The sequence below is a fragment of the Varanus komodoensis genome, unplaced genomic scaffold, assembly GCF_004798865.1.
Source record: "Varanus komodoensis strain SLA01 unplaced genomic scaffold, ASM479886v1 scaffold10, whole genome shotgun sequence".
NCBI lineage: Eukaryota > Metazoa > Chordata > Lepidosauria > Squamata > Varanidae > Varanus > Varanus komodoensis.
Window position 1 is genome coordinate 18,757,909 of NW_025335269.1, and position 26,576 is coordinate 18,784,484.

General features: G+C 39.5%; 1 protein-coding gene across 9 annotated transcripts in view; it reads left to right on the forward strand.

Annotated features, from left to right (window-relative positions):
• The first annotated feature begins 9,643 nt into the window (after positions 1 to 9,643).
• The window catches only part of UBP1 (upstream binding protein 1), a 28,942-nt gene continuing 12,009 nt past the window's right edge, over positions 9,644 to 26,576 (forward strand). For 3 of the 9 annotated variants that reach the window (XM_044455402.1, XM_044455393.1, XM_044455383.1), the window contains exons 1-8: positions 9,646 to 10,368; positions 17,284 to 17,435; positions 19,260 to 19,336; positions 21,587 to 21,692; positions 22,027 to 22,133; positions 22,923 to 23,075; positions 23,190 to 23,300; positions 23,768 to 23,875. In XM_044455402.1, coding sequence (XP_044311337.1) covers positions 10,256 to 10,368; positions 17,284 to 17,435; positions 19,260 to 19,336; positions 21,587 to 21,692; positions 22,027 to 22,133; positions 22,923 to 23,075; positions 23,190 to 23,300; positions 23,768 to 23,875 — 927 coding nt within the window. In that variant the 5' untranslated portion in view covers positions 9,646 to 10,255. Of the gene's footprint in view, positions 10,369 to 17,283; positions 17,436 to 19,259; positions 19,337 to 21,586; positions 21,693 to 22,026; positions 22,134 to 22,922; positions 23,076 to 23,189; positions 23,301 to 23,767; positions 23,876 to 26,576 lie in introns of all 9 variants that reach the window. The other 6 variants (XR_006417113.1, XM_044455411.1, XM_044455429.1 and 3 more) reach the window with 6 other exon arrangements.

Here is a 26,576-nt window from a genome sequence, read left to right on the forward strand (position 1 = left end):
CAGTTTGCATGGAGAAGCTTGTCAGCCATCTTAAGCTGGCTACATGAGTCCCTCCGCCAGGACAACCAGTTGTTACATGTGAATCTCACAGAACAGCCTTCTGAGTTCTAGTGCTATCCAGATGCTTTCAACTACAATTTTCAGAATTTCTGACCACTGGCCATGCTGTTTGAGGTTGGATAAGTCTGCCATAGCTTTAAGTAGAACCTATTGGAGCACAATTCAAAAATTTCTTAGCCTGTAGAACTCATACAAATCCTTCTGTTTTCAATTATTTTTCTACTGCTTTTCACAGCAAAAAGGTAAGTTCACAAACAAAAGTGTAAAAATAATTTAAAGTAGTACCATTGAACATACACACAGGTAAAACAGCAGAACCTAAAATATAATTTCTAGTCTTGAATTACAGACACTTTGGCAATGAGAATTGAAAAGTAATGCTTAAGATATGGAAAAAGCAATATATATGAACAGGCTACCTTAGGAAAGACACCACCCCTTCTGGATCCCAAATGAAATACTCTACAAGTTAACAATGAGTGAAAATGATTCTGATATTGTAATTCCTAGTTCAAATTATTTAATAATGTCTCTCCAACAATTAGTAGGATATTTACAGGCTTCATTCCTGTTCATTCAGAATTTATCCTCTGTGCCATGAATTGGTAAGGAAGAGTTGAATAGTTATACCTTATATTCTATACACAACCATAATGCACTGATCCTCAAATTTGTAAAGTGTAGAATAATTGACATTGCACAAATAATAGGAAAACCTGTTGATTTTGACCTAATAAAACAAACTTCTGATGATTCTAACCAAATATAATTTTGAAAATTCTGTCAGATGCTTCTGAAACCACAGACAAGGTAAATCAAGCTGCAGAAGAGTTTGCATAAAGCAACATATCTGATTTGTACCATGGACAATCTATATTGTGTCCATTTTCTCTCACAGGTAAGTCATTACAACCAGCCAATACACCACGTACTATGTACATACAGCCAAAACAAAGTATGTCTTACTAATAGCTCTAAACATGCTTTTAGCATGATTGGAGGCTCTAACTCAGTCTTCCCTAAGGTGGTCTGGCTGTGGACCATGCTAACTGGGCCTGCTAGGAATGGAAATTCTATACATCTGGAGGGGGCTGCATTGGGGAAAGCTGCTGTAAAACAACTGAAATCAAACCTGCGATTTGAAATGCAGCCAACAATAGAAGGGTATATGTGGGTGTATGCAAACATGGCTTTTGTTGTATAAAAATAGATATTGGCCCACCTGTCACACCCACCAGTAGGAGGCAATGTTACATACATTTATAGTTCTCTCAGGCGTTTCCAATTACCCAGTTTGCTTTTTGATGTAAACACAGAACTGGGGCCGTGTTTCCGGGTGGGTCACTTAATTTGTGCCTATGATAACTTATCAGAACATTTCCAATGCGTTTTCTAGTAAGGATGTGCACCAGTCTCTCTGCTTCAACCCAGACCCCAGTTTGGTGCTCTGGAAAATAGACTGATTCTGCTTGGATTCATTCAGATTTGGACCATCCCTGTTTGGTATCAAACCAAAGTTGAGGTTGGAAAAGCAATGCTTGGTGCCTTCCACTGACCATCATGGGCAATAGAAAAAAAAACTTTTTTTTCTCCTTGGCAGAACTGAATTATAGTTGCAGGTATTGCAAGACCTTGTTGTTGTTATGTGCTATCAAGTCATCTCCCAAGTTATGACAGCCCCCTGAATGAAAACCTTCCACAATGTCCAGTACACAAAAGCTCCACTCAGATCTTCTAAATTCAAGGCTGTGGTTTCCTTTATAGATTCACTCCATCTCATTTCATTGGTCGTCTTTTTCTTCTGCCTTTCACTTTCCCTAGAATGATCGTCTTCTCCAGTGAGTCTTGCTTTCTCATGATGTTTCGAAAAGCAGCACCTTAGGAATGGATTTTATCTGGTCATTGTGAGAAAAAATAGGTGCAGAAATATTTGCACTACAAACTTTAATATTTTGATGTATTTAAAGGATTGCTGATTGTGTGGCAGAATTACTTTTGTGAAAGAAAACTGCGAGGACAGTTGCTCCTTCTGAGGCAGGAAACCAAGCCTGCCAAATTTTAAAATGATAGCCATGGTGGGTTTTATGCAAGAACACCCTTGACATGTTGAAGCTTCCCAATAAAAGATATCTCTATCCCCCTATCTTACATGGTAGACCATCATTCCAAAAGTCACAAGCATCCCTATGTAAGAAACTTCCAAATACAGCAAGTTCATATTAGGACAGTCATTTCTGTGGAAGCGAATCTTCAGTTTGGGTAGGGAAGTGATACATTTCCTGCTGCCATGGTGTTTTGGTTAATTTGAATGAAAATGGCACACACAATAGAGGCATGTCCAGGCAAGAAATTTTTCAAGTTTCAGAAGGCTATGTTCAGGGATTAGGGAGTTATGTTACTAGGTTACTTAAACCTAGTTTAAAACCTCTTCAACTTGGCTTTGAAAGAATTGCTGTCCTACAGTCCCATCCTTGGCCTCCTGCAAAGCACAGTGATTAGAACCCCTGGTAAAATGTACTGTAGAAGTAGAAGGTGCCCCTGTCAGTCACTCAGCTCTGCTCCCTCCTTGCAGCAATTGGAGTAAAGAAAACCAATGCTATTTGGAGACAAAGTCATAATCAAAAGAAACAGAAATTGATAATGAAGCTTCATTCTGACGCAGCTTCCATTTTGTTGGCTTCAGAAAGAAGCCCACCTAGCTTTGGAACCCAACAGAACAATACCAAGGAGGTTTGATTTCGCTTAGGCTCTGGATTTGTCTAAATGCAGTGCAAATTCTTATTTAAAGTATATTGAGTATGCATGCCTCCTTGAAGGGAACTGTCATGTACAACTCATTGTGTAAATCCAGGTTTCCGGTTTATAAAGAATATTCCTAGTGCTGACAGTAATACTCTCTGGTCTAGCTGTTGAGCTGAATATAGAGATGGATTCTTCCCCATCAGATATTTTCCTTAATTCTCCAGCCTTAGGTTCCCCTTCCTTAGTGTTTACTTTGGGTTTCCATTATATCACCTCCTCACATTATTTCTGTTGCTCCTGCCATGTAACTGTCTTCCATCTCAATATATATTAGTGCACTGCCAATGCATCAGGCAATACTGACATCAGTCCCAGGGTTTAGAACAGCTGTCCTTCCATTATCTGCACTGTCATTACGGCAGACCCTGACTGTAATTTTATTTATTTGTTTGTTTGATTTCCATCCCACCTTTTTCTTTTTAAAAAGGACTGCAAATATATAGCTGAGTCATAAAGAAGTCATTCAGGCAACAGTTGCTACTGCCTTTTTTAGGTTAGGCATGTTCTCCTTCAAGCCACAAAGACTGGTCTTTCTGGGAAACTATTGGATTGGTAGAACTACCAAACTCTACAACCTGTCTCTTATTCTGACAAATGCTTGGGGCACAGTTAATGCAAGGAAGGAGGGACATGCTGAATATCAGTGCTTCTCCTGTGATCATTCCCTAAAAAAGAGCTGAGCTGTGGGAGCAGCAAGACACTAAGAGGCCTGGTAGATTTGACTAAGTCTTCACCTAGTCAAATGTTTGGCTCTCACATTGGCCAACCAGCTGCCTCTGGAAAGCAGGCAAGTAGGACATGAGTCATGAGTGCAAATAGCATCCTCCTACTTGGCTTCCCAGGAAGCTGCAATGCAGAAGCACGCTGCCTCTGATTCTCAAGTTAATACATAGCCGTCATTACTAGTAGCCATTGATAGCCTCCATGAACCAGCCGTCTCTGAAGCACAGGTCTAGAATTACATGGAAAATAAAAGGATTTGGGCTTCATGGCACGCCACATTGTAACTTAGTAAGGGGGACTTTTAAAATTAAAACTACATTTTCCCCACAGTTTATTGGAGGATCAGTAGCAAAATTATTTTAACAACAACAACAACACTTTTGCTCTATAGTATTTTGAATGGTATCAGTATGATTGATGGGAAGAGAATATTCATGAGGTAAGCGGAATTGTTTTAATGAAATGTGCGCCTTCACAATCTAAAGTGTAGGCAAAAGTGTTCTGGTCCAATAGGAGAATCTGTTTGACACACATCAAGTGAGCATTTGGCCCAGCAAAATCCAAAGGTTATACCTTGGTGAGCACTCAAGGGAAAGACAAGGCTACCAGACGAGCCACCTTATGTTTTCTTTTTATTCTATATACAAAGATGCTCATTTTAAAATATGTAAATTCATAATACATTTTAATAGTAACCCATGCATACGCCAGTCATCTTCACTGGAACATACTACATCCACCTAGATTTTTAGGTTTGTTGCTCTGCCTGTGCATTCAATTGCAAAATTCAAGAGGTGTTTTAAATAAACAATATTGCTTTATGTTTCCTACAGAGTGTTCCTTTTGAATGACACTGGGTGGGCATGTAGCCCAAGAAATGCCATGATGGAACACAACAAGAAGCTTTTATGAACAATAAATATTGCAAAATACTTATGGTCTTACTGAATGCCAGTCATTATTTTCTCCCCAAGCACAGCAGAAGTGTTTGTGTCTTTGTGCGACAGAGAGAGAGAGAATTCTGTGTTTATTCTTTCCTCTTTCAAAATTAATTGCACTGCTTTTTAAGGAGAGACTTTGATGACATGAAAGATGGAACCATACTGGTGTTAAAATGAACAGAACCGTAGACTGTCTAAATAATTTAATCACATTTTTACCAATTTAAAAAAGAACATTGTTCTCTAACATATAAATTGGCATTTATTTGAATGACTATATTGGCATATAGTATTGGGAGATTTTTAAAATATTTTTGCTAATTTTTATGTTGTTCTTGCTATGTGCTATCAAGTCATCTCCAATTTATGATAGCCCCATGAATTAAAGCCTTCCAAAGTGTCTAGTCCACAGCTGCCCCTACATTCAAGGCTGTGGCTTCCCTTATGGAATCAATCGATCTCATACTAATCTTCCTTTCCTCTGCCTTCAACTTCCCCTAGCATGATTTTTTTTTATAAATAGCAAAAGGATGTAAGATCCAATCACATCAACATATATAACTACAATAAACTGCTGAGCTTTTGAGATTTTGACAAGCTTTTTATAATTGAATAAATTCTAGGAGGAAACATTGTTAGGATGAAATCCTATCTGTGATGCTGTCTTTTTCTATTACAGTAACACAGAAGAGCTTAAACAAACTGTAAAAATGTACCTTTATCAAAACAAACCACTGGGCTGGTTCATGCAATCATCAGCAGCAAAAATTGCTGGATGCAATTTCCCTAAGCACCATCCCTGGCATGTTGTGCTGGCTAAGCCCAGGCAGCATGGTATATATCTCTCTCTCCTGGGTTTCCAAAGTGTATGCACAGGTCAGAAAAAACCATGCCATCTATAGCTGCTGCTTCTTTTAATGCAGGTAAACTGAGTTAGTTTTTAAGGATTGCATAAAAGGGCAGCTGTAATGTTTAGCACACACTGTGGAAAGAAAAATGATTTTTGTTTCTGAATGTTACTGTGATGTGTTTTACTCAGTGAGTGCAGAAAAAAGTAAAGCACAGGATTTGCACTGTGCTGCAGCCTTGCAAGTTGTTAGGGAAGGTACTAGTAAGATTTTGCTAGGCAACAACTGGGAGCAAGAATATAATTTCTGTCAGTCATTGCATCAAAATGGGGAGAGGAATACCATGGAAAGTAGTACAGGTATGCCTTGCTGGCAGGTTGCCCCTGCAAAAGTCAAATCTGGATGGGGAAAATTTGATAAAATTAGCTGAATTCACAAGTGAAATAGAGGACTTATATTTACTGAATTTGCATGCTATCTCTCTCTTCATAGAATCATACAGTTGGAAGGGGCCAAACAGGCCATCAGGTCCAACCATCAGCCCAGTGCACAACTCAAGACACCCCTCCAGCTTTCAACCCAGCCTAACCGTGCTTTGCTTCCAAGATGAGGCACTTTAGGCTATTGCCCATCCATACCACACTTGCCTAGGTTTGCATGATCAGGGACGGGGATAAATCCACAGTGACTTCTTTCTTCTGTCCTGTATGTGATTTGCTGTGTTATCTGAACCTGGTGAGGAGGGTTCCAGGGTTAGCTTCCAAAACACCCTGCAACTCATGTCTTGCTCTAGGGTTGCAGAACCATCTCCGCCACCAACTCTTCCCAGACTCTGATGACACAACAATCTCTGAGCTGTGTGGGTAACAGATACCATGCATAGGGGTGGAGAAAAGAGGCCACAATGGGTTCCCCACTGTGAACCTGGCCCTGAAAAAGTGAGCATCTTCTGTTAGAGCAGTTATTCACTAAAAATGCTCTTCTGTCCATAAAGAGATCACCACCACTAGTAATAACTCCTTGTGGTAAGAGTCCAATAAACTGGTGGGGAAGTTTCCCCTGTGATGTTAAGTTCATAAAGGGGAGGAAAAGAACAAAAAAGGTTCATATTCCTCCATACCACAACCACCTTTTCTGAATGAACATTGTGTGTGACTGTGTGGCAGAGAACAGCTTTACTGAGACTGGAATCCAAAGACAAACTTACTTCTTGGAGACAAGAATTTTGCTTGCTGCATTTCTTTCAGAAGGTTGCAGCCGGAGAAGTAAGCCACTTTATGTACTGCAGGGCACATGTTCTCTGTTTTGGTTTTGGGAAAACTCTTAACTCAAAATTCTTCTTGGTTGTCACTGTGTGTCACCCATACTGGAAATAGGAGGGTAGGCAGGTTTCTACCTTTGCAGAGCCCTGATGTGGGAAACTTTCATAGATGAGGTATTTTTGGTGGGAACTTTCCCCACGGTTGTAGTGCACACATTATCCATGGGTTTCCACCCATTCCCTTAGTTCCTCTACAACTGCCGTTGCAGTTACTTTGTGTGGAGCCCTTTCCTTTCTCTCTCATAGAAGTCCTAGGTTCTTGATTCTGATGAGATTTGTAGCTCTCATCTCCTTTATTCCCACTTCAAATGTTAGCTATTTGTCAACAGTTCTTGATCAATGAGTCTTCATTTGTGAAACATGGTCTCCGGGGGCCTGTTTCACAAGTGCGTTCACTACAGCAGCAGTGTGTGTGTGTGTTTGTGTGTGTTTTAATTTGCCCACGTCACTTCTGATACGCATCACTTCTGTGTACATAGTAATGTTTGACATACGCTGTCATACTGAAGGAGCTCTGTGGATTTGGGAGCTGAAAAGTCTGTCCTAAAAGAGCTGTTGGCTCATTATTAAACCCATATAAGGCTGTAGTCCTAACAAAAAGTAGCACTAAACTGTTCTGAATACTGATCCTTTTGATCAAGCTTGCATAGGATTGCACTGCAAATGGCCTCGAGTGGCCTTCCTAACATGCTGCCCCCAAGATCTTTTGGGATGATTGCCATTAGCTCCAGCCAGCATGTCCAGTGGGTAGGAATCCTTGAAGCTGTGCTGGCTGGGACATGCTAGAACTTGCAGGTTATTATTTCTGCCTAATCCCGCATAGGATTCTTCCTTGAACTGGGGTATCTCTACCTATTTTGCTTACAAACTGTTAAATGGCAAGCAGTGCTACAGTGGTGCATGCTGGTATGTGGCAACAATTGGGCTATTCTAATTTCAATACACATGCTTGCTAGTAAATACATTTCAATGTACCTTTCTGCTAATGCACTCAAGGCTGTTACGTTGCATTTATACCCTGCCTTTATTCCTCTTGTGAGGAATCCAAGGCAGCTCGAGTAACTCCCATTTTTATCCTCACAAGACAATGAGTGCAAGTGACTGACCCAAAGTCATCCAGTGAGCTTCATGGCTGAGAGAGGACTAGAAGTGGGATCTCCCAAGTCCCAGTCCAATTCTGTAATAACAGCACCACACTGGTTCTCAGGAACCAGTTTTAAAAATCATAGACACAATGTGAAGGGGACCAAGAGGGGAAAAAGGCAAGGAAGGGTTTGGGGAAGAGAGCAATTGGGTCTCATTGAAGCAGTGAATATACTGCTGTCTCAACTTTCCCTTTGATGCAATTCTGGGAGCAGAAGATGAATGTTTGTTCTTGCTTACTCTGTCTGGTTTATAAGTTAAATGTTCTGTCTTTATTTAGGGCCAATGGACAGATTTGAAATGTTGAGAGTCTGTTGTGGGCATCTCACAATATGGCTGCTATGAGGAGGCTTCTCACTCTTAAAATGGCTACTGTGGTGAGTGGTGTGGCCAATCACAAAACAAGTGGCCACATCAGGAAGACAAAGAGGTGCAGCGAAATGAAAATGAATGTGAGCAATACATCAGTACAGGTTGGCCCTGAATGGCAGGAACCCTATTCTTTTTAATTCATAGTTTTGTGTTCCAATGCCCAATGGTGAACTGATGGAGCTTGATGACTAGCAACATGGCTCAGAAGAGTACCCCAAATACGAAATAATGCAGACTAAGCATCCACATACCCCACAACAATACACAGACACACACACAAGCAGGCAAATCCCCACCACCACAGAGCATGGGTGAAACATCTCCCTTATTCTCCAACATAGCTCTTGTACTGTTCTCCTCCACCATGAAGTGTAAGCCACTATTATTTATTATTTATTTATTAAAGCATTTGTATCCCATCTATATCCGAAATGGATTTCAAGGTGGCTTATAAAAATCAGAAATATAACAGCGCATTAAAAACATAATTTCAATATATAAAAATATGCAGTAAAAATGAGAATGCATTCAACCATTAAAATGCTGGTTAGATAAAACGGTTTGGCCATGTCTTCAGGGCCCCATATTCTTGGAAATAAAATGAAATAGAGCTGGAGGCATGCTTTTTGTTTTTATATTTTAAATATAAGAGTTTTTAAAAACAAAACAGGGTTGTGAAAAACTTGGCAAGTGCCGAATGAGTAGTTCCTAAGTACACTAGCACCCATGGGCACCATGTTGGAAACCCCAGAATAGGTGTCTATTATAACTTGAAGACTCATTCCCATTTAATAATCTCAGTCGCTTTCTCAGTCCAGCACCCCAATATATTCAAGGTTGGTTGTTTTGCACCTATTTAGAATTTCTGTAGTTCCTAACTTAATAGACTGTTAAATTTTGCTGAAATTATTAAAATACATTTAGATTACTTGCCGATTCATCTTACAGAAACGTTTGTTTTGCATTCCCTTTGAATGCAAGACGTCATACGAAGAGTTACGTATTTCTGTTGTGCAATTACAAGCCCTTTTCTTCTAACTGATCTGAACCGTGAGCCGACGTGGCACCAGCTCGGAAGTTCAGAATAATTTCGTCTTCTGAGGTCTGCATTGGATGAGTAAGAGCCACAAATTGTTTGTGAAATACGTTACATAACAGGGATTCGCTTTCTTTGCGGAACTGTCTGCTGTTACGGGCGCGTACGGACTCTGGCATTGCATTCTGGGTTCTGTAGTCCGCGCGGCCTCGTGCGAGAATGCGCAGTGGGGAATCTAAGCCTGGGAAGATGCTAACGAGGAGAGGGGCGGGAGCGCCTTTTCATTGGCTTAAAAGAAAACCGGCTTCTCTCTAAGCTGCTCAGTAGCCAGTCCGCACTGCCCGTCAAGGTGGGTTCCAGGCAATCAACGCTCGCTCCGCCTCCACCAGCCAGAATGGAAAGGAGAGACAGCCGCGGCAGGAGGATGTGGCCGCCATGTTAGTGCAGGCTCCGCTGTTGCCCTCGCCGTCGCCGCGCACTAGGAAGGAGGCGGAGACGCCGGAACAGCTCCGACTGCTGGAGGAGCCACTGGGGCTCGCTAGGCGCGGCGGCACGGGTTGCTGTTGCGGCGGGCGGCTCCCCGCGCTGCTGCGGCGGAGGGTGGCGCTGATGCGGTTGGTCGACGGCGCCTCGGGGCCGGCCTAAGAGGCGGCTGCAGAGGAGGCAGTGGGACCCCGGTGGGGTGGCGGGGCGGCGGCCAGCCGCCGTGGGAAGCGCAGGATGTGGCTGAGGGCGGTTCCTGCCGTGCTGGTGTTGCTTCTGGCGAGCCCCGCTTTCTTTGAAGGGAAAGGGCTCCCTAGAGGCTGAGGCGCACCCTTCCTCTCCCCCCCGGCTACCCGTTGAATCCTCCTCCTCCCTTCTCAGCCTGACCGGACTCGGTATCCTCACCGCAGGAGGGAGGAGGAGGAGGAGGAGGACGAGAAAGAGAAGCGAGTCCTTCCCCCGCACATTGCTGCTGCCACCGCTGCCGGGCCTCCACCTCCTTTCCCTTTGGTACTGCTGCTGGAAGATGGCGTGGGTGCTGAAGATGGACGAGGTGATCGACTCGGGGCTGGCGCACGACTTCGACGCCAGTCTTTCCGGCATCGGGCAAGAGTTGGGCGCCGGCGCCTATAGCATGAGGTGGGTGTAGTGGGCGCGGCCACTCTGAAGGGAAGAAAAGAGGGTCGGCCCATCCTCGTCCCGGCCCCCGTTTTTTTTCACCCATATGCTTGGGCAGAGGAGCTAGGCCTCGCGGGGACGGTGCTGGCGGTTCTTCTCTCCCATAGAGTTACTCCTGCAAGGAGGACCTCGGTGGCGGCAAGAGACTGCCCGTCTTGTTAGCCTGCATTGCTCATTGCTCCACGGACTTGTCCTAATTATGGTAGGCCGACCCCGCATTCAGAAGCGAACAAAATGGCAGTAGCTATCCCAGTGGAAGCAGTGATGTCTAATGTGTGGCCAGGAAGCTAATTTTGGGCATGTCTGCACAAGTGCACTTTATTGAGTTCACTCTGAACTCTTGGTCCCTTTCCTATATGTGTGGATGACAGAAGGAATCTTATTCCTTGCCCTGCCCTGATAACACAATTCATATAGCGGGAGGGATGTGCCACTGATGGAAAAAGTGTCACACACTGCATCAGAATTCCCTGTCTCAGAGACTGCTGGCTACATGTACCCTAGCAATGTATGATCCTTGACTCAGCATTGTCAGAGATGAGTCCCCACCTGTGTTTTGCTTTGGACTGAGGAGAGACTCACCAAAAGAATTTTTAAAAAGTTCATTGCTGGAAGGCAGATCCATGGATCATAGAACACCTTGTTTTGTATACATATTTTCTTAAAAACTTAATTACATGCTTCATATTTTAGAAACTAGTCTGTAAAACACCACTTTTTAGGAACATTCTAGTGAATGTTCACCCTTGAGGAACATTCCAGCAATTATATAAATTGAATCTAACAATGCATTGTTTTTGAATGTCAGTTTGGTAAGTTAAATGTTTTGGTGATTGTTTCATACATTTTCACAGACTAAAAGATATCTGTATTTTTCAGACTGCAGTCTTCAAACAGAAATAGATTAAACTAAATGAAGTTCAGAACTTTAACTCTGCAAACTGATCACCTCAGTAAATACTTAGGATAAGGGCTGGCAGCTGCTGGATCCACTTTCCATCTGCCCTGTGCTAGTGCAAATGTTGTGGATAGAAAAGCCTATCATGTTTAAGATCAGGGTGTTTGCACCAGAAAATTATGGTCTTAAAAATAATCTAGTTAACAAAGATGGCTTACCTTACAGATTTCCAAAACTAAGTGTAACTGAAAAGGAAGCTTTCACATAAACTTCAGGGTAGCTAAGAAAAATGCAAAATTACAAAAACAGTGAAACTGTAAAACAGCCACAAATTAGAAAACTACAGCGAGGCAGCAACTAAACATCCAGCCTGTTAACTCTTGGAATCAGTTTTCAAATTCCATTTGCTTCTCTTAGAGAAGATCGGACTGCTGTACTTTTGTACCTTCAAAGAGAACCATTAGGTTGGCTGGCACAAGAGAGATTTCTTTTTTGACAATGGCTCCAGAACTGTTGATCAATTCCACTAGAAAGGTTCAAGACCCCGTCATTCCTGATCTTTTGTAGGCACTGTTGGCAAACAACTGCTTTCTCTTAAATAAGGATTTTACAGGGTTGGTGTATATATGGTCCTACTTTACTTTTAATTTTCTGTTTTTACTAGACTGGGTATTTTGTCAATGCTATTGGTTCTTGGGTTTTCATTGTGGAGGAGTTTTACAGCTTTAAAGTTACTGAGTTGGATCCAGATTTAGATTTGTGCAGTGCAGTCAAGCTTGATAGAATTCTCTGTCCGTCATTCACATGGCAGAAATTCTAGCCATCTGAAAATGTTACACAGCAGGTCTGAGAACCCTGCTCAATGGTGCCATAGGCTGGTGTGGAGGAAGGAGAAGACACTCCATAATAGAGGTTGAGTCACTTTATGTGAGTTAAGCTTTTCTCAGAGAAGATGTCTCAGCTAGATTCTTCTGGATCCTTCCTTCCCCCAAAGCATCTTCCATATGCTGCAGTCTACCTGGAGAAAACTGTCAAGAGAACTTCAGCTATTGGATGGTATAGAAATAAGACTAATAGTAGGGTCTCCCAGCTGTGTGTAGAATGTTTTGGAGGCTGCTGTGGGGAGGAGGAGTTTAGAAATTTGCTTAAATCTGAATCCAGCCTCTTTGTTGATTATATATTTTGAAATATATGCTGGAAGCCATCTTACAAATATTTGACCCCTAAAAGGCTTGTCTACAGATATCTAAAATAAATATATAAAATTTATTTATGAGACTGCAAAATATATCTTAGAAAGAGAGAAGTGTTCACTTGATAAGTGCTAGGTGAAAGTTTGTTAGACTTTGCATTTCTTCCTCTTACGCTGCAGGAGAAAATCAGAAGCTTTTGTCTTACATTTGAACTAACCATATCTATGTATGTGCAAATGCAGACAACTGTGGTCAGTCTTAAATGTCATTTAAGGAAATTAAACACATTTTTGACATGATAAAAATTGCTGTTAATTGAGGACAGAAACAAAAGCCTCTAATCTTCTCCTGGTGAAGAGAGCAAGTACTCAAGCCTAAGGCTGGCTCATATAACTAGCCTTCTGCAATCAGTATGTATTGGACTACAATTCTCATTCCTATCCTTTAGCTGTGCTGGCTGTGACAGATAGACATTGTATTCTAAAACATCTGCACTGAATCATGCTTTAGTGTTCTGCGTAAACAGATTGATCTAATAATGTACGAAACCTGCCTAAGGAATTTGGTTGATGGTACCTTTCTCCCTTTAGCAGTTGAGAAATTCCACCTAAAATCTTGTTCTATGTTCTGTTGAAATTCTCCAGAATGTCTGTATCCCATTCCATTTAAAAATAGATTGAAATGTTTTTCTGTTAGATTCACTCATGGTCAGATCTTTGCCCCTAATCTCAGATCTTTTTGCTGCTGGTGTTCAGCGCTAAAGGAAATGTATTCTGAGTCACCATCAAAAGTATGAGATTCCTGGGCCGACCTTCACCCTTCTTGTTCTGTAGTGATTCCACTAGAGCTGGTTTTGTTTGGTGGTATTTGGAGACTGCATAGAACTACTAGAACAGCCTTCTCCAGCCTGGTGCTCTTTGGATGCTTTGGATTAGGAGCCCAAGCATTTCCTACCATTGCTCATGCTGGCTGGGGCTGATGGAAATTAAAATTCAGAAAGTATGGAGATTGGTGAAAGCTGCACAGTTGAATCTTTCTCTTCTGCTTCACAAGATCATCAATCACTCTGTATTGTAGCAGTGCTCCTGTGCTGTTAATAACTGCCTTCCAGATAGAAATATAGCAGGTATTAGAAATTAATCCTGTGGTCCTAAAGAGGATGCCCCAGGAACTATAGGGTTTGAAATCCCCCTTCCAAAGTTGGAGACAGTATTTGGAAGGGGGAACATTGAGATCCAGGTTCCTTCTTCTGACTTCTTGCAGCCAGCATGGAAAGAACAGCACTGGCTGCCCTCCAGGATTGGAAATATCATCTTGCAGCAGGAGGAGTATCTTATGGTGGGTGGGAAGGGAAGGAGACCAGACAGGCTAGGATATGAGAGGACTTGATACCTCTGCAGCCTGCTTCCCTCTTCTTCCAGAACACCTGTGCTAGACAGTCTCAGAAGCCTATCTGGCAAAAATACAAAAGACAGAGGAGAGAAAGGCAAAAATTGCCTCTCTTGCTCCTCCCACCCTGTTGGCATGAACCTAGAAGGCTTTGGGTAATCAAGCTTCCAGTGTATGAGAGGATTGCGCCATTGGTATTTCTTTTTCTTCTTGGTTTGAGTGCTGTCTGAATGTTTCCTTTTCACTCCTAACACAATACAGTGGTACCTCGACTCACGAACGCCTTGGTTCATGAACAAATCGGGTCATGAACAAAAATGTCTGAAAATGTTTGACTTGAGTCTCAAACACTGCTTTGGGTGGCGACCAAGATTGGGAAGGCACTCATGGTGATCAGAGGCACGCTGCTGCAGGAGAGACAGGAGCAGGAAAGCAGAGCTGCAGAGGAGATGGCTGAAATTCCACCTGTCTTTCCTGCAGGAGCACGCCTCTGATCAAGCACACCTTCCCTGCACAAATGGAACTGCAGTCGAGGCCATCTCCCTACCCCCAGCGCACCATTTGCGCCCATCTCTCTCTCCCCCACTGCGCCCGCGATCACGCCTGTCTCTTGCATGCAGGGACGACGGGTACGATTTGGGTCATGCTGGCGGGGGGGGGGGGGCGATGGCCACGCTTGTGGTGGGGAGGTGGCTGGGATCTTTGTTGTCACTTTGCTTCACATTTTTCTGATTTTAAAAATGGTTACAGAACGGATTAACCTTATTTACATTGAACCTTATGGGGAAATTTAACTTGACTCACGACCAATTTGGGTCACGACCAGAGTCCTGGAACGGATTAAGTTTGTGAGCCAAGGTACCACTGTACATGCGTAACCATCACCTAATCAAAGGAATCTATATGTACAAAGCTTCTCTAAGGAATTCTAGATTTATGAAATTATTTTAGCTGCAGTGAAAGCCTTGTCTGAGGTGGAACTTAACTAAAGTGAGAAGCTTGTTTTGTGATGTTTCTACTCTCTGACAATAGTGAGTAGGTGGAAGAAAAGGTTCTTGTATTGAACATAGGTTTTTTTTAATGCAAGTTGACTGAAAAACCTGTGTGGCAAGTCTGAAGCAAAATATCATCAGATGTTATTCTATAGTCAGATCTTCTGTCTGGGTAGTTCAAATATCATTCAGAAGGGCTTGTGACTAAATCTGTCCTCCTGTGTTGGTACTTCAGAGTAACTTGCCAGAACATTCTGATAACTGCAGATGATGCATAGTAGGAAGGTGACTTCTTGGGTAGTTGGCTTTGTTACAGATACGATTTTCTACCTTTGGTTTCATTTGGATGTATGGATTACCAGCTAATATATCATTTATCTTCCTGATATATTAGCTTACACCCAGAAAGACTGTTTTAGATCAGTAATACTAACTTTTTGTTCAAGTGAATCAAAAGACTTTGTGTAAACTTTATTGGCGACATACTGTTGTTTCCAGCTATCCGTTAATTGGATAAGCTGCTTTAGTAAGGCTTTAATACTGAATTATTAATACCTTAAAATGTATTTGATGAAGGCTGCATCTCTGTTCCTAGCCCATCTTTATCTCCTGGTGTTTAATTTTCTGCTTTAATGTTTTAAAAACTTATTTTCACTTCATGTCCTATGTTAAGATGCGAAAGGCTGTGGCCAGGAGCAAGTGAAAAATGCAAGGAGATCCCCAAACAGCTTAAAAAAAAAAAGAAAGTTGGGGGAAATAAATTCATATGAACTATTTTCTTATTTGGAACAAATGAAATGCTTTTCCAGACAATTTTCAACTAATTTAAAATATGTATGAAGATGTTCTTTTTTGGGTCATCTGCAGAATTAGAATAATAATAGGCAGTACATAAATCCCAGTTACATTTCTGCATCTAGAAAGTGATGTTATCTTTGAGATGTTTCTGTTGCTTGTGAATTGCTGGTTGCCTTTACTACAAAACCTGTGGTTTATATTTTTAATGCTTTTGTATTCCAAGTCAGATGGTAAAAGGATACATGATTAAATAGCTTCAGATAATGTGAGCTCTCTCTCTAGTGTTTAATATATTTGCAGTTCTGCTTGTACATTTATACATCGAAGCCCAAAATCCTATAAATGTTTAGCTGGGAGTAAAGTCTGCTGAACAAAGTGAATCTTGCTGTGGAGTAAACATGTATCAGGTTCTGTAAATTTTATCAGTATGCCAAATAGTGCAACACCATTTGCTAACTAGATAATAAATTACTTTTACAACATAAAAAGTAATTAATGACTTTAAGATTTGATATATTTCTATTTTCCCCAATATTGCTGTTTCCTAACCACACAACCCAAAATTTCCTTACATCTTCAAAATTTTAAATCACTGAGGATGATGCATAATCTGTTAATTGTACCTGAATTATTCTTTATGTACTACCATTACATTGAAGGCCTTTTGCTTATTTTGAAAATTGAAGCCATGTGTTAATGAGCAATAACTGCATAATGAACAGTAGCTGACTAGCCACAAGCTAAGGAGTTGCAAGGTGGAAGAGAAAATCACTAGAGATTTTAAGGCAGATGACATGTTATCATGTGTCTGCTGCTGCTAAGCCTTTCATTTATTGAAATCTTTATCACAGTTTCTGTTTACTGCTAGCTTTATATAGCAAAGTCAATATATATCACTATATATTTTAAATGATTCACTGTATATTTTTAAGCAAGGATTTGAATTTATTGATCCTTTTAAGCAAAATTTTCCATCAGTCTTAATTACTAAAGACTAAAGCAACAAAAGTACTAAAATATAAACTTTAGTGCAAGAGTTAAAAGTGGCTACATAGTCTTGGTGACTATTTCATAATTGTCAATTCATATGATCATTTGCATCTGACTCCCCTATCCCCTTTACTGCAAAGTTTAGTTACCACTATGAAACTCCATAAAATGAATTTAAAACTAAGTATTCTTGTTATTTAGGGACAGGTCTTTTTCAGTGATGGCATTCTTTTTCTGTTTTTAGCCTAGAACATCTTTTTTATTTTTTTGAGTTTATCTACTTGATCTTCTTGCTGTTACTCAGGTTTACTGTTGCTTGTTTAGCCTGTTTAGTACTGCACATATTGTTAAATTTTTAATTCTTTTTCAGTTTCATTTTTTTATTTTTTGAATTGCCTTTGAAAAAAATTTAAAGGCGCAATCCTATGAATAATGTGGTTTGTACATTTATTAGGAACAAGACAGAAGCTTCTATAAGGATGCCCTTCTTCCTGGTAATAGGGCTGCTCCTTCCTGGTGGTCTGGCACTGTATCTTGCGCATAGGTAGCCTCCCTTTTGCTAGCATGAACAGAGTTGTGGCTTCTGAGATTCTTATGTGGCCTTTTCTTATTTCAGTGATGTTTTGGCACTGCCCATTTTCAAGCAAGAAGATTCTAGCCTTCCACCTGACAATGACACAAAACATCCACCTTTTCAGTATGTTATGTGTGCTGCAACATCTCCAGCAATCAAACTGCATGATGAAACCCTTACTTACTTAAATCAAGGTTAGTATTTTTTCCTATGAACAATGTTTTATTGCATTTTATTATATTATACTTGGAATGCCAGTAATAACAGTAGCAGCAAAATAATAGGGTCCCTCCTCCTCAAAAAATAGTATTTTCTCATGACTACTTGTGAATGGCATGTATGGTGTATGTGCCATACTATTCCTGGTATGTATAAAGTGAGAAAATAGAAGTGCTTTGAATGGATAGCAGACTTGATAGTTATGGTATGGAATACAAACATTTCCACTTGAGTTTTTGTCAAACTGGTGAAAATACATGGGAAATGATCAGCAGTTGTTTCATTCCAACATCGGACAGAATGGTGCTGTGTTACTGCTCTGTTTGTCTCTAAGGAAAGAGACATAAAGTTTGAGCTCTGTATAGTTTACCAACATTTGTTGTCAAGGATAATGGTATTGCTAGAAAACTATAGTTCAGGGGTCAAAAGGCCACTCAAGTAGCTTAAGCTTTTTTGGATGTTACACAGAATATTCAGGTATTGGACCATAGATAGTATCCCTTCAGTCTAAAATTTTTCATACATGGGAAGTTTAATCCTTCTACTTGTGAGGAAAACACTTTGTTAATCAGCTATTAGGGCACAAGGATCATGGCTGAACAGCAGTTTAAAAAGATTCAACAATGATTATATTTATAATGCAGATATACAGAAATAGTATCTGGATCTATTGCAGTGCTAATATTGCAGTGTGTTAGGCTCCTAATATTCACACAACTTTCCTCACTCAAAACCTGATACTAAGGAAAATGACCAGAGAAATGTTACCATTTTCTCTTAAGTGTCATTTTAATATTTAGCATTTGCTTTGCTGTATGGTTGAAGCCTTTAGATACCTTGAATGTGCAGCATTCCCCCTAACTTGGCCTGTATTCACTGTGAACCTATTTTAAAAAGCAATGTATCACAATAGGAGTGGAATAGTTGTTCTCTTTACAATCATTCAGTAATGCAGGTTTGAGGAAAACACTTTATATATATTCATTGAGCAAATTCATAGCTATATGGTTAGCTATAATTCCAGATACTTGGACCCATTAAGAAAAACAGAATTTTCTTACTTTATTCTATATATAATCCTGTATCAGGATGCAAAACTGTGCAAGTGGTCAGACTTCTAAAATACTACCAAAAGCTGCCCTGTTGATGCTCACTTTAAAGGAGCTGTTTTATAAATTATGTCCAGAATCTATGTTCGCTGTTCTAAATGTAATGATAGTTTGATAAAAGTATTCAAGTGGTCATATCTATCCATAGACCATTTATTTTACATTAATGGAAAGCAGTAATACAAAAGTGGTTTATATATTTATTTAATTATAACCATGGTCCACAGAGTGTTTTCTGTATGGTGATTGTTTTCTTAAAATTCTTTTTTATTTGAGCTTGCATTATTGCTTCACCATCTGAAATGCAGTGGTTGCTTGCAGATTTGTGCAGTTGTAATTATTATGTCCAGTTTGAATTTTACATTTGGCTATCTATAATAGTATAGATTGAGTTTGAGATAGCAGTGCTGGTATTTGTGGCTTTAAATACAGGCACTAGCTATATTCTTGGCATTCTTTTGAGAAATTCGGGTATGGTAGCTGTCTATACTGATGTTTTTTTTTTCTTCCTGTGCTGCAAGAGCTCTTGCTGGATTTCACATGATTTCTCCTATTCCAAAGAAAAAGTGTAAAATTTGTTTTAGTGTCATGTATCAGTCATATATATATATTTGTGTGTGTGATGGACATTTGATAATGTGAAGGTGGGGTCACTATATAAATAAAATTACTTGTTTCCCTCTTTGAAAGGTCAGTCGTACGAAATCCGGCTGTTAGATAATCGAAAAATGGGAGATATGCCAGAGTTAAGTGGGAAACTGGTAAAGGTACGTTGGTGGTTCAGTCTTGATTCCTGACCATTTGTGATTCTGTCACTGGGGCTGCTTCCATCATTAACATTTGGGTCTTAAAATGAATCTAGGAGAGTATAGAAAATATCTGACACATATTCCTTTTTGTAGTTACAGGAACTTGCCAAAGGTCCAAACTTGCCAAAATCCTGTACTTGACTAAACCTTTTAGATGTTAGAAAGATACATGTAGGGTGGGCTGTTTCTTTTTGAGTATTCTTTTTGAGTACTCCCGGTAACATTAAGAACTAAGTAGTGAGAACTAATGTCAAAAACTGCTCACTTCTGAATGGAGCTGGTGTAGAACTTGAAGTTTGCTTTGGCAGTGTTTAATATGCTTACTGCATTTTCCCTATGTACGCAAAACATTTTATCTCAACATGGTAGTGTTCCCCTAATATTTACAGAATGTGTGTGTGCGTCTGCCTAGTAAGGGACTAGAGCTGAGACCATCCTAGTGTATTCATTACAGAAGTCTGAACTTGGTACTTTAGCATAGCTGATGCTCTAAACAATGCTGTACTAATTTAAGCTGTATGGACTTTATATGTGTAATCAAATGAGTGAATATTTGAATGTGACATCTTCAGGCAGAAGTGATCATGACATAATTATCTTTTATCTAGTCACTTAGCTGCAGAAGGAAAGAAATGTGTAAATCAGTTTCCATGCTCATTGATCAAAATGCTTTGTGACATATGTGAGTAGATGGATTGTTAAAAACCCTTTTGCACTTGCCTACAAGTTGACTTAGTAAGCGTTGTCAGCGTGTTTAGTACTATGTTTGAAATTGGATATGTGGTTTAGGGGCTTGTAATTCTTACCAGTTCAGATTGGCTCAGAAAATGCGAGTTGTTTCCTATTTTGGGGAGAACTGTTTCAGAGACAATCTGATACATGTTTTTGGTAGAAGATTTGACCATGACTACTCAATATTTACTCTCTGCTGTATTGAACTAAACTTTCTGGGAGATGTATAAGAATTTGATGAATTTCTGAGTAGTTATAACTTCATCTTGTCATAGCAGCTGTGAATGTTCATCACTTTAAGAAAAACATACCATCTGCCACCTGGCAAGTTTGTGAGGAAACTCTTGGCTCTCATGACTCCCAGTCCTCTAATCTGCTGGTGTTACCTGAGACTTCTAAATTGGTATAGGGCTGTAGTTGACAAAATAATTTAGTGTGAATGTCATAGGGTACACGAGCCCATTTTAGTTGAACTATACAAATATGAATCCACTCGTTTACCTCCCTTCTTGGCATCAAAAATGAAATATAAAAAGAGAACCAGTAGCAAATCCCTAAATGGAAACCTATAATATTGGAAATTGGGGGATGATACAGTGATATTCCAAAAGAATAATGTGAGCATCTTGCTGCATTATCACTGCTCAGTCAAAGAATCTGGTTTGATCCTAAATCCCATTTAAAGAGCAACTACAGATAATCTTTTCAACTGATTTATTAAGTCTGTAACTGAGAGGCATTTTCATTACAGAACAGTTCAGTGCTACCTCAGTGTTACAAGCTGAATCCAGATGATGATATTTCATTATGTTTTTATTCCACCTGAAGCTGAAAGTCTCACAACATTAAGTCACCCATCCATATTTCAACTATGCCCGATCCTGATGAGCTTCTAAGATTAGGCAGGATCAGACACTTCAGGCTGTATGGAAGCTATTGCAGCTTTTAATTAAGATATTTTTTACCCAGTTGTGTTTTAAAACCTGTTAAACACTCAATTACCCTCAGTCAGTGACCCTTTTTCTTACATGTGTATGTGTCTGCTAGTTTTATCCATTTACACACAGCTGTATTCTATTTATCCTCAAACACATATTTTTTCTCATGTGATGGGAATGCTCTTAGAGCTCAAAAGAATCACAGATCTTTTCCTGTGTATAAATTGGTATTCTCTAAACTCTTGTAAGTTAAGCCATAGCCTCAGAAAGATATGTTTCACTGGTCATGCACATAACCACAAAGCATAACATCACCCTAAATAAATAAATCTGGAGGTTATCTGAGAAGAGTTCAAAATTTTGTATATTATATACTCTTATTTGGTGAGTCACATGGCAGTAAAAGAACCTGGGTGGGAACAGTTTGCAAATGTGCCTGATTTCTACTTACAGGACTATAGCATAGTAATCATTTCAGCAAAGTTTCAGTTTGGGTCTTTAGTCTTTAAAAATACTTTTACTTTATCATTTCTGTTAGAGTATCATAAGAGTTGTGTTCCATGACAGAAGACTGCAGTACACTGAACATCAGCAGCTAGAAGGTTGGAAGTGGAATCGCCCTGGAGACAGATTACTTGATTTAGGTAGGTGTTTGAATTAGCCTTTTCACATGAAGAGGTGTTAATGAGAGCATCATTATTCTTCTGCACTCTGTTGTTAAAATTTAAATAAGTGCTTTAAAGTATATATTCCCGCATAGATTTCCATTACAGCTATTGAGAATTCTATATAAATTCATATAACCAAGTCAGAAGTAACAAACCGAGATCTGCATACAGAGTTTGTCTAAAGAAAAAGCAAATCTTGGAAGTTGAAATAAAATTTCTGTTCATTATCACTGCCATCAAGATATAAGTAAACAATAGAATTGGAGCTTTTCATTGCCTGATTTCCAAACGTTGTGTTTATTTTATATAGATATTCCTATGTCTGTTGGAGTAATTGACTTAAAGACAAATCCAAGCCAGCTCAATGCAGTTGAATTTCTGTGGGATCCTGGAAAATGCACATCTGCCTTTATTCAGGTTTGAGAATTTGTTATATTGGGTTTTAGTTAATTTTAGAAGAGTTGAAGCTCTTTTCTATTTTCTTCTTAGTTGTGATATGTCTAACCCATCACTGTATTAAGTCTTGAGTTAGTCACATAGGTTCCACATCTTAAGCATTATTTAGGTCACATAATACAAGAGCTCTGCTGGGTTAGAAAAAGAATCGGGCAAAAGGCAACATCTTTCTATTGTCCTCACCCCACAATTTAGTAGCTGCTGATACATTTAACCACTATGAAAATGTGTCATTTAAGGGGAAAAAAAGTAATCACCTGGTTCTTACATAATGATGGCTCATGATTGAAATAGCCCCCGGGTTGTCATTCATGAGCAGGAGAGCTGGTGCTCTTTTTCCCACATATGTGCCATTTTCACTTTTAATCAGCAAGCCTATGATCTGCTAGGTTGTAAGTTAGAGAGTGATGTGTGAACCCAGAGTGCTCACAAAAACCAGCATTCCGAGTTTGCACAGCACGCTCAACAAGTGATAAATGAGCCAGTCACAGGTTGTTGATTAAAATGAAAGTGGCTGGTGCACTGCTGACAGTTCATGTGCTCTCTCCATTCCGTTCTGTAAGTTTGTTTAACATTACATGTTCGTATTTTGTATGTAGTGATGCATTCCATAAGTTAGAATAGTGCTTTATGTGCAGTGGAAGCATTTTGGCTTCCCTGTAGGGATGTAGATTTTATAAATGACAACTTGTCTGCTTTTCCAGTAAAATTGTGAGAGCAGCAAATGAAGTGGTTGGTTTATTTTTTCAGGTACATTGTATCAGCACTGAATTTACACCTCGTAAACATGGAGGTGAAAAAGGAGTTCCTTTTAGAATTCAGGTTGATACTTTTAAACAGGCAGAAAATGGAGAATACACTGATCATCTGCATTCAGCCAGCTGCCAAATAAAAGTTTTTAAGGTAAGAGATGAGAATAAAAAATGTGGGAGAGAGACATCGAGGAAGCTTGCAGCACTATAGTTAGTTTTGTAATCCCTTTTTCAGCATGCGTTCTGTGTATAATTTTATTTGTAGCCAAAAGGAGCAGACAGAAAACAGAAGACAGACAGAGAAAAGATGGAAAAACGAACTGCTCACGAAAAAGAAAAGTATCAGCCTTCATATGACACTACAATTCTCACCGAGGTAAAAATATGAAAATGTTTTCATTTATAGAGAGAAGGTGTACAGTATTCATTACATACTTTTAATGTATCTAATGAGTTAAAGTCTCAGCGGGAGGGGCATAAAAGTAAGCTTTTTATTTGATAGTTGTATTTCATAGAGAAATAAAAACCTGCAAGTCCCCACAGAGATAGATATCATATTTAGTATTGCTCTAGGAAATCTCATGTACATGTCTAAAATCCCGTCAGTGTTGAAACACTGTGTCAGGGTTTGTTTTCTCCTTCCAGATTAAGCCCTCAGTTGTTATTTTAGAGGTTATTGAATTTATGGGCAGAGCCTCACTGGGCTTTTGCATTTCTTTTTATTTAAACACCAGTGAGTTTTCTATAGCTTTCTAAAGATTGCAGAAGTTTTTAAAAGGCTTTAAATTTTTTCCTCACTGTATAATGAAAAGAAATTGATCCACATCTTTGGTGTTTGTCCAGATGAGGCTTGAGCCTATAATTGAAGATGCAGTTGAACATGAGCAGAAAAAGTCCAGCAAGCGGACTTTGCCAGCAGACTACGGTGATTCTCTGGCAAAGCGAGGCAGTGTAAGGGACTTCTGCTTACTTTTCATTGTGCAAGTTATCTTGTGCAGTGTTAGATATAGGACCAATTTCTGTCATTGAAGATCAGAATAAAAAGATTTTTATCTGCCTTGGCTTAATTCACTTTTACTTACCCACAAATTACTTCATCATTGTACCTTAGTGAGAAATACTTCCTAAATCTAACACATAATAAAATGTTAGCAGGCCTGTGACTATTATTAAAATAAAGAGCTTCAGTTCACATACAAAATGGCTGTATTGAATAGCTGTGTTCTTCAAAGCTGTTTCCTCATACATAAATAATGGCATGGGAAGTAGCAATATTCACTTTAGATGTATATTCCTTTATATCCACTTGCAAGTTTCCATAAACAGCAGATCTTCCTGGCCCTGTATTTTGTAAAATTATTTGCAGTAATGATAGTTTGATTTTCTGATTACTGCCTTTCCATTTCTCATATTTGTATTCTTATCTAAGAGTACACTTTAACAGTATTTTAATGCACTTCGTCTGATTGTGTATTTGCTTAAGAGGCAAATATGTGTATTATGCACTTTTAAATGCAAGCTGGCAGATGAACATACGTCTTCACTAGTCCCTTACTTAGTGGCTCCTGTACATGTAATAAAATAGCCCTTCTCAGTTCATTAAGATGGAAGCACGTGCCTCAAAGGCTCTGTTCATATATACCCTTCTTCTTAAGCTGCTGAACTCCATCATGCTGACAGTCCATATGAAGAGTAAAGTTTAAGCTTCCCAATTCTGTTTGTTTGCCCAGTCATATTTAGTGTTAGCATGACTGCTCCGTCTGTGAATGAGATGACTTCTGCTGTGAAGCTGACTTATAAAATGGCTTATACGATATCAGCTGGTAATTTCTGCTGTATGTTATCTTGTGGAAAAAAATCAAAAATTCTTCTTAAAATTGCCATGTAACCTGTTATTCCTCAAAGGAATACAAGGCAGTGTTACATGGCTCTCCCTTTCCTCACGATAACTCTGTGAGGTAAAATGTGAGAAATAGTGATTGGCGCAAAGTTCCCCAGTTAGTTTCATGACTGGGAATTTTAATTTAGGTCTCCTTAGTCCTTAAATCCCTACACCTAATATGCTGTTTCTAGGTCTTGGCAACATTGAGCAGAATTAATTATGGCTTTAGGTCAGTGACCCAGTCTGTCCTCTCTACAGAAATTGGCAGGATCTTTTCCAGATATTCCTACATAGTTGTGGCCACAGGAAGAACTATACAGTAGCTTTTGTTTGTTTACTTTGTTCTTCCTCTTTTGCAGTGCTGCAGCCTGATTGATGAGGGGCTCAAAGAACAGTACTTTTGACAGACAGATTTCCTTGCATTGCTTTGTGGCCAGGTTTTAATTAATGTGCCTAAATAATGGTACATCCATGTTCTAGCCTTTATTGACTCCTGGTCTTCCCAATGTGTGCCATTATCCCAGCATTCAAGCTTCAGCTTTTGAAGCAGCCACTAAGTAACTTCTGGGACCATGAAAATTGTTCATAAATTGGCTGTAAGAGCCAGAGGTAAAACAGGCAACATTCCCATTTCTTAGGTTATTCTTGAACCCCTGCCATCCTGTAAGGCTGGCCAGTATTTCACATGATCTTCATATATTCTCCTTTCCGCAGAGCTTTGTTAATTGTTTTTCTAGGGAAGGGTTGTTGTAGCTGGATATGTATTTATTTTTCATTTAAGAGCAGGACTTTGAAATCTGCCATGTCATGATAACTAAAAGTAGCATAGTTAGGCTCCAGTTGAACTGGAAAGGCAGTTCAGGCTTTATGCTGTTAGGAGAACATGATCATGGGTACAAAAGAGTTGATTCCTTTGACTGAGAACTAATATCTGAGGGAAAGTAATAGAGAATATAGAGGGAATTGGAGCTATGCCCTTGATAGAGGTCACATGGAAAGTAAAATCAACTGAAAATACTTAGCATAGAGTCAAACACACTTTCCAGCTGATACGTTATTTCTTGAATTGAAGAAAGCTGCTTTAAATATGCACCTTCATGAGCTGCTTTAAATGTGCAGCTTCAGAAGATCTGTGCATTCTAATGTATAAAACACTTATTTTTAAAGCTAAAAAACTTTAGCAAGCAAGTAGTATCTTTGGTTGCAATGCCTGCTGTATTTAAAGGTTCCATAGCAGCAAACCAAATGGAAATGTGTGGTGCTGCAGTTTCCCTTACCATTAATTGCCAGATGTGAAATAAGGAATCTAGCTTGCTACAACTTCTTGTAAGATGAGGGTCATCAAAAGTTTCTTGAAGTGTTTTATGAGATATGATGAGGTTCCACCTGTTTTCTGGACAGTATCTATCAACATTGCAAACTTCAGTGGTATTCCTTAAATCCTTGGAATTACAGGATTCAGATAGAGTTATGCTTAGACTAGACCCAATAGGACAAGCTATGATTAATTTAGGGTGCAATCCCATGCATGCTCAGACAGAAAATCATACAACTCCTAGCATCCCTCCAGTAGCCATGTTGGAGGGCCAGGATTCCTTACATCAATTTCCAGGATTTCTTGAAAAGGCAGTCTTTTGTGTGTGTGTGTGTGTGTGTGTGTGTGTGTGTGTGTGTGTGTGTGTGTATACACACACTCTTAGTTTGTGGATACTTTCCTACAAGGTCTACTTTCCTTTAAGATAGTAATCTATTTTAAGGCTTACACATTTC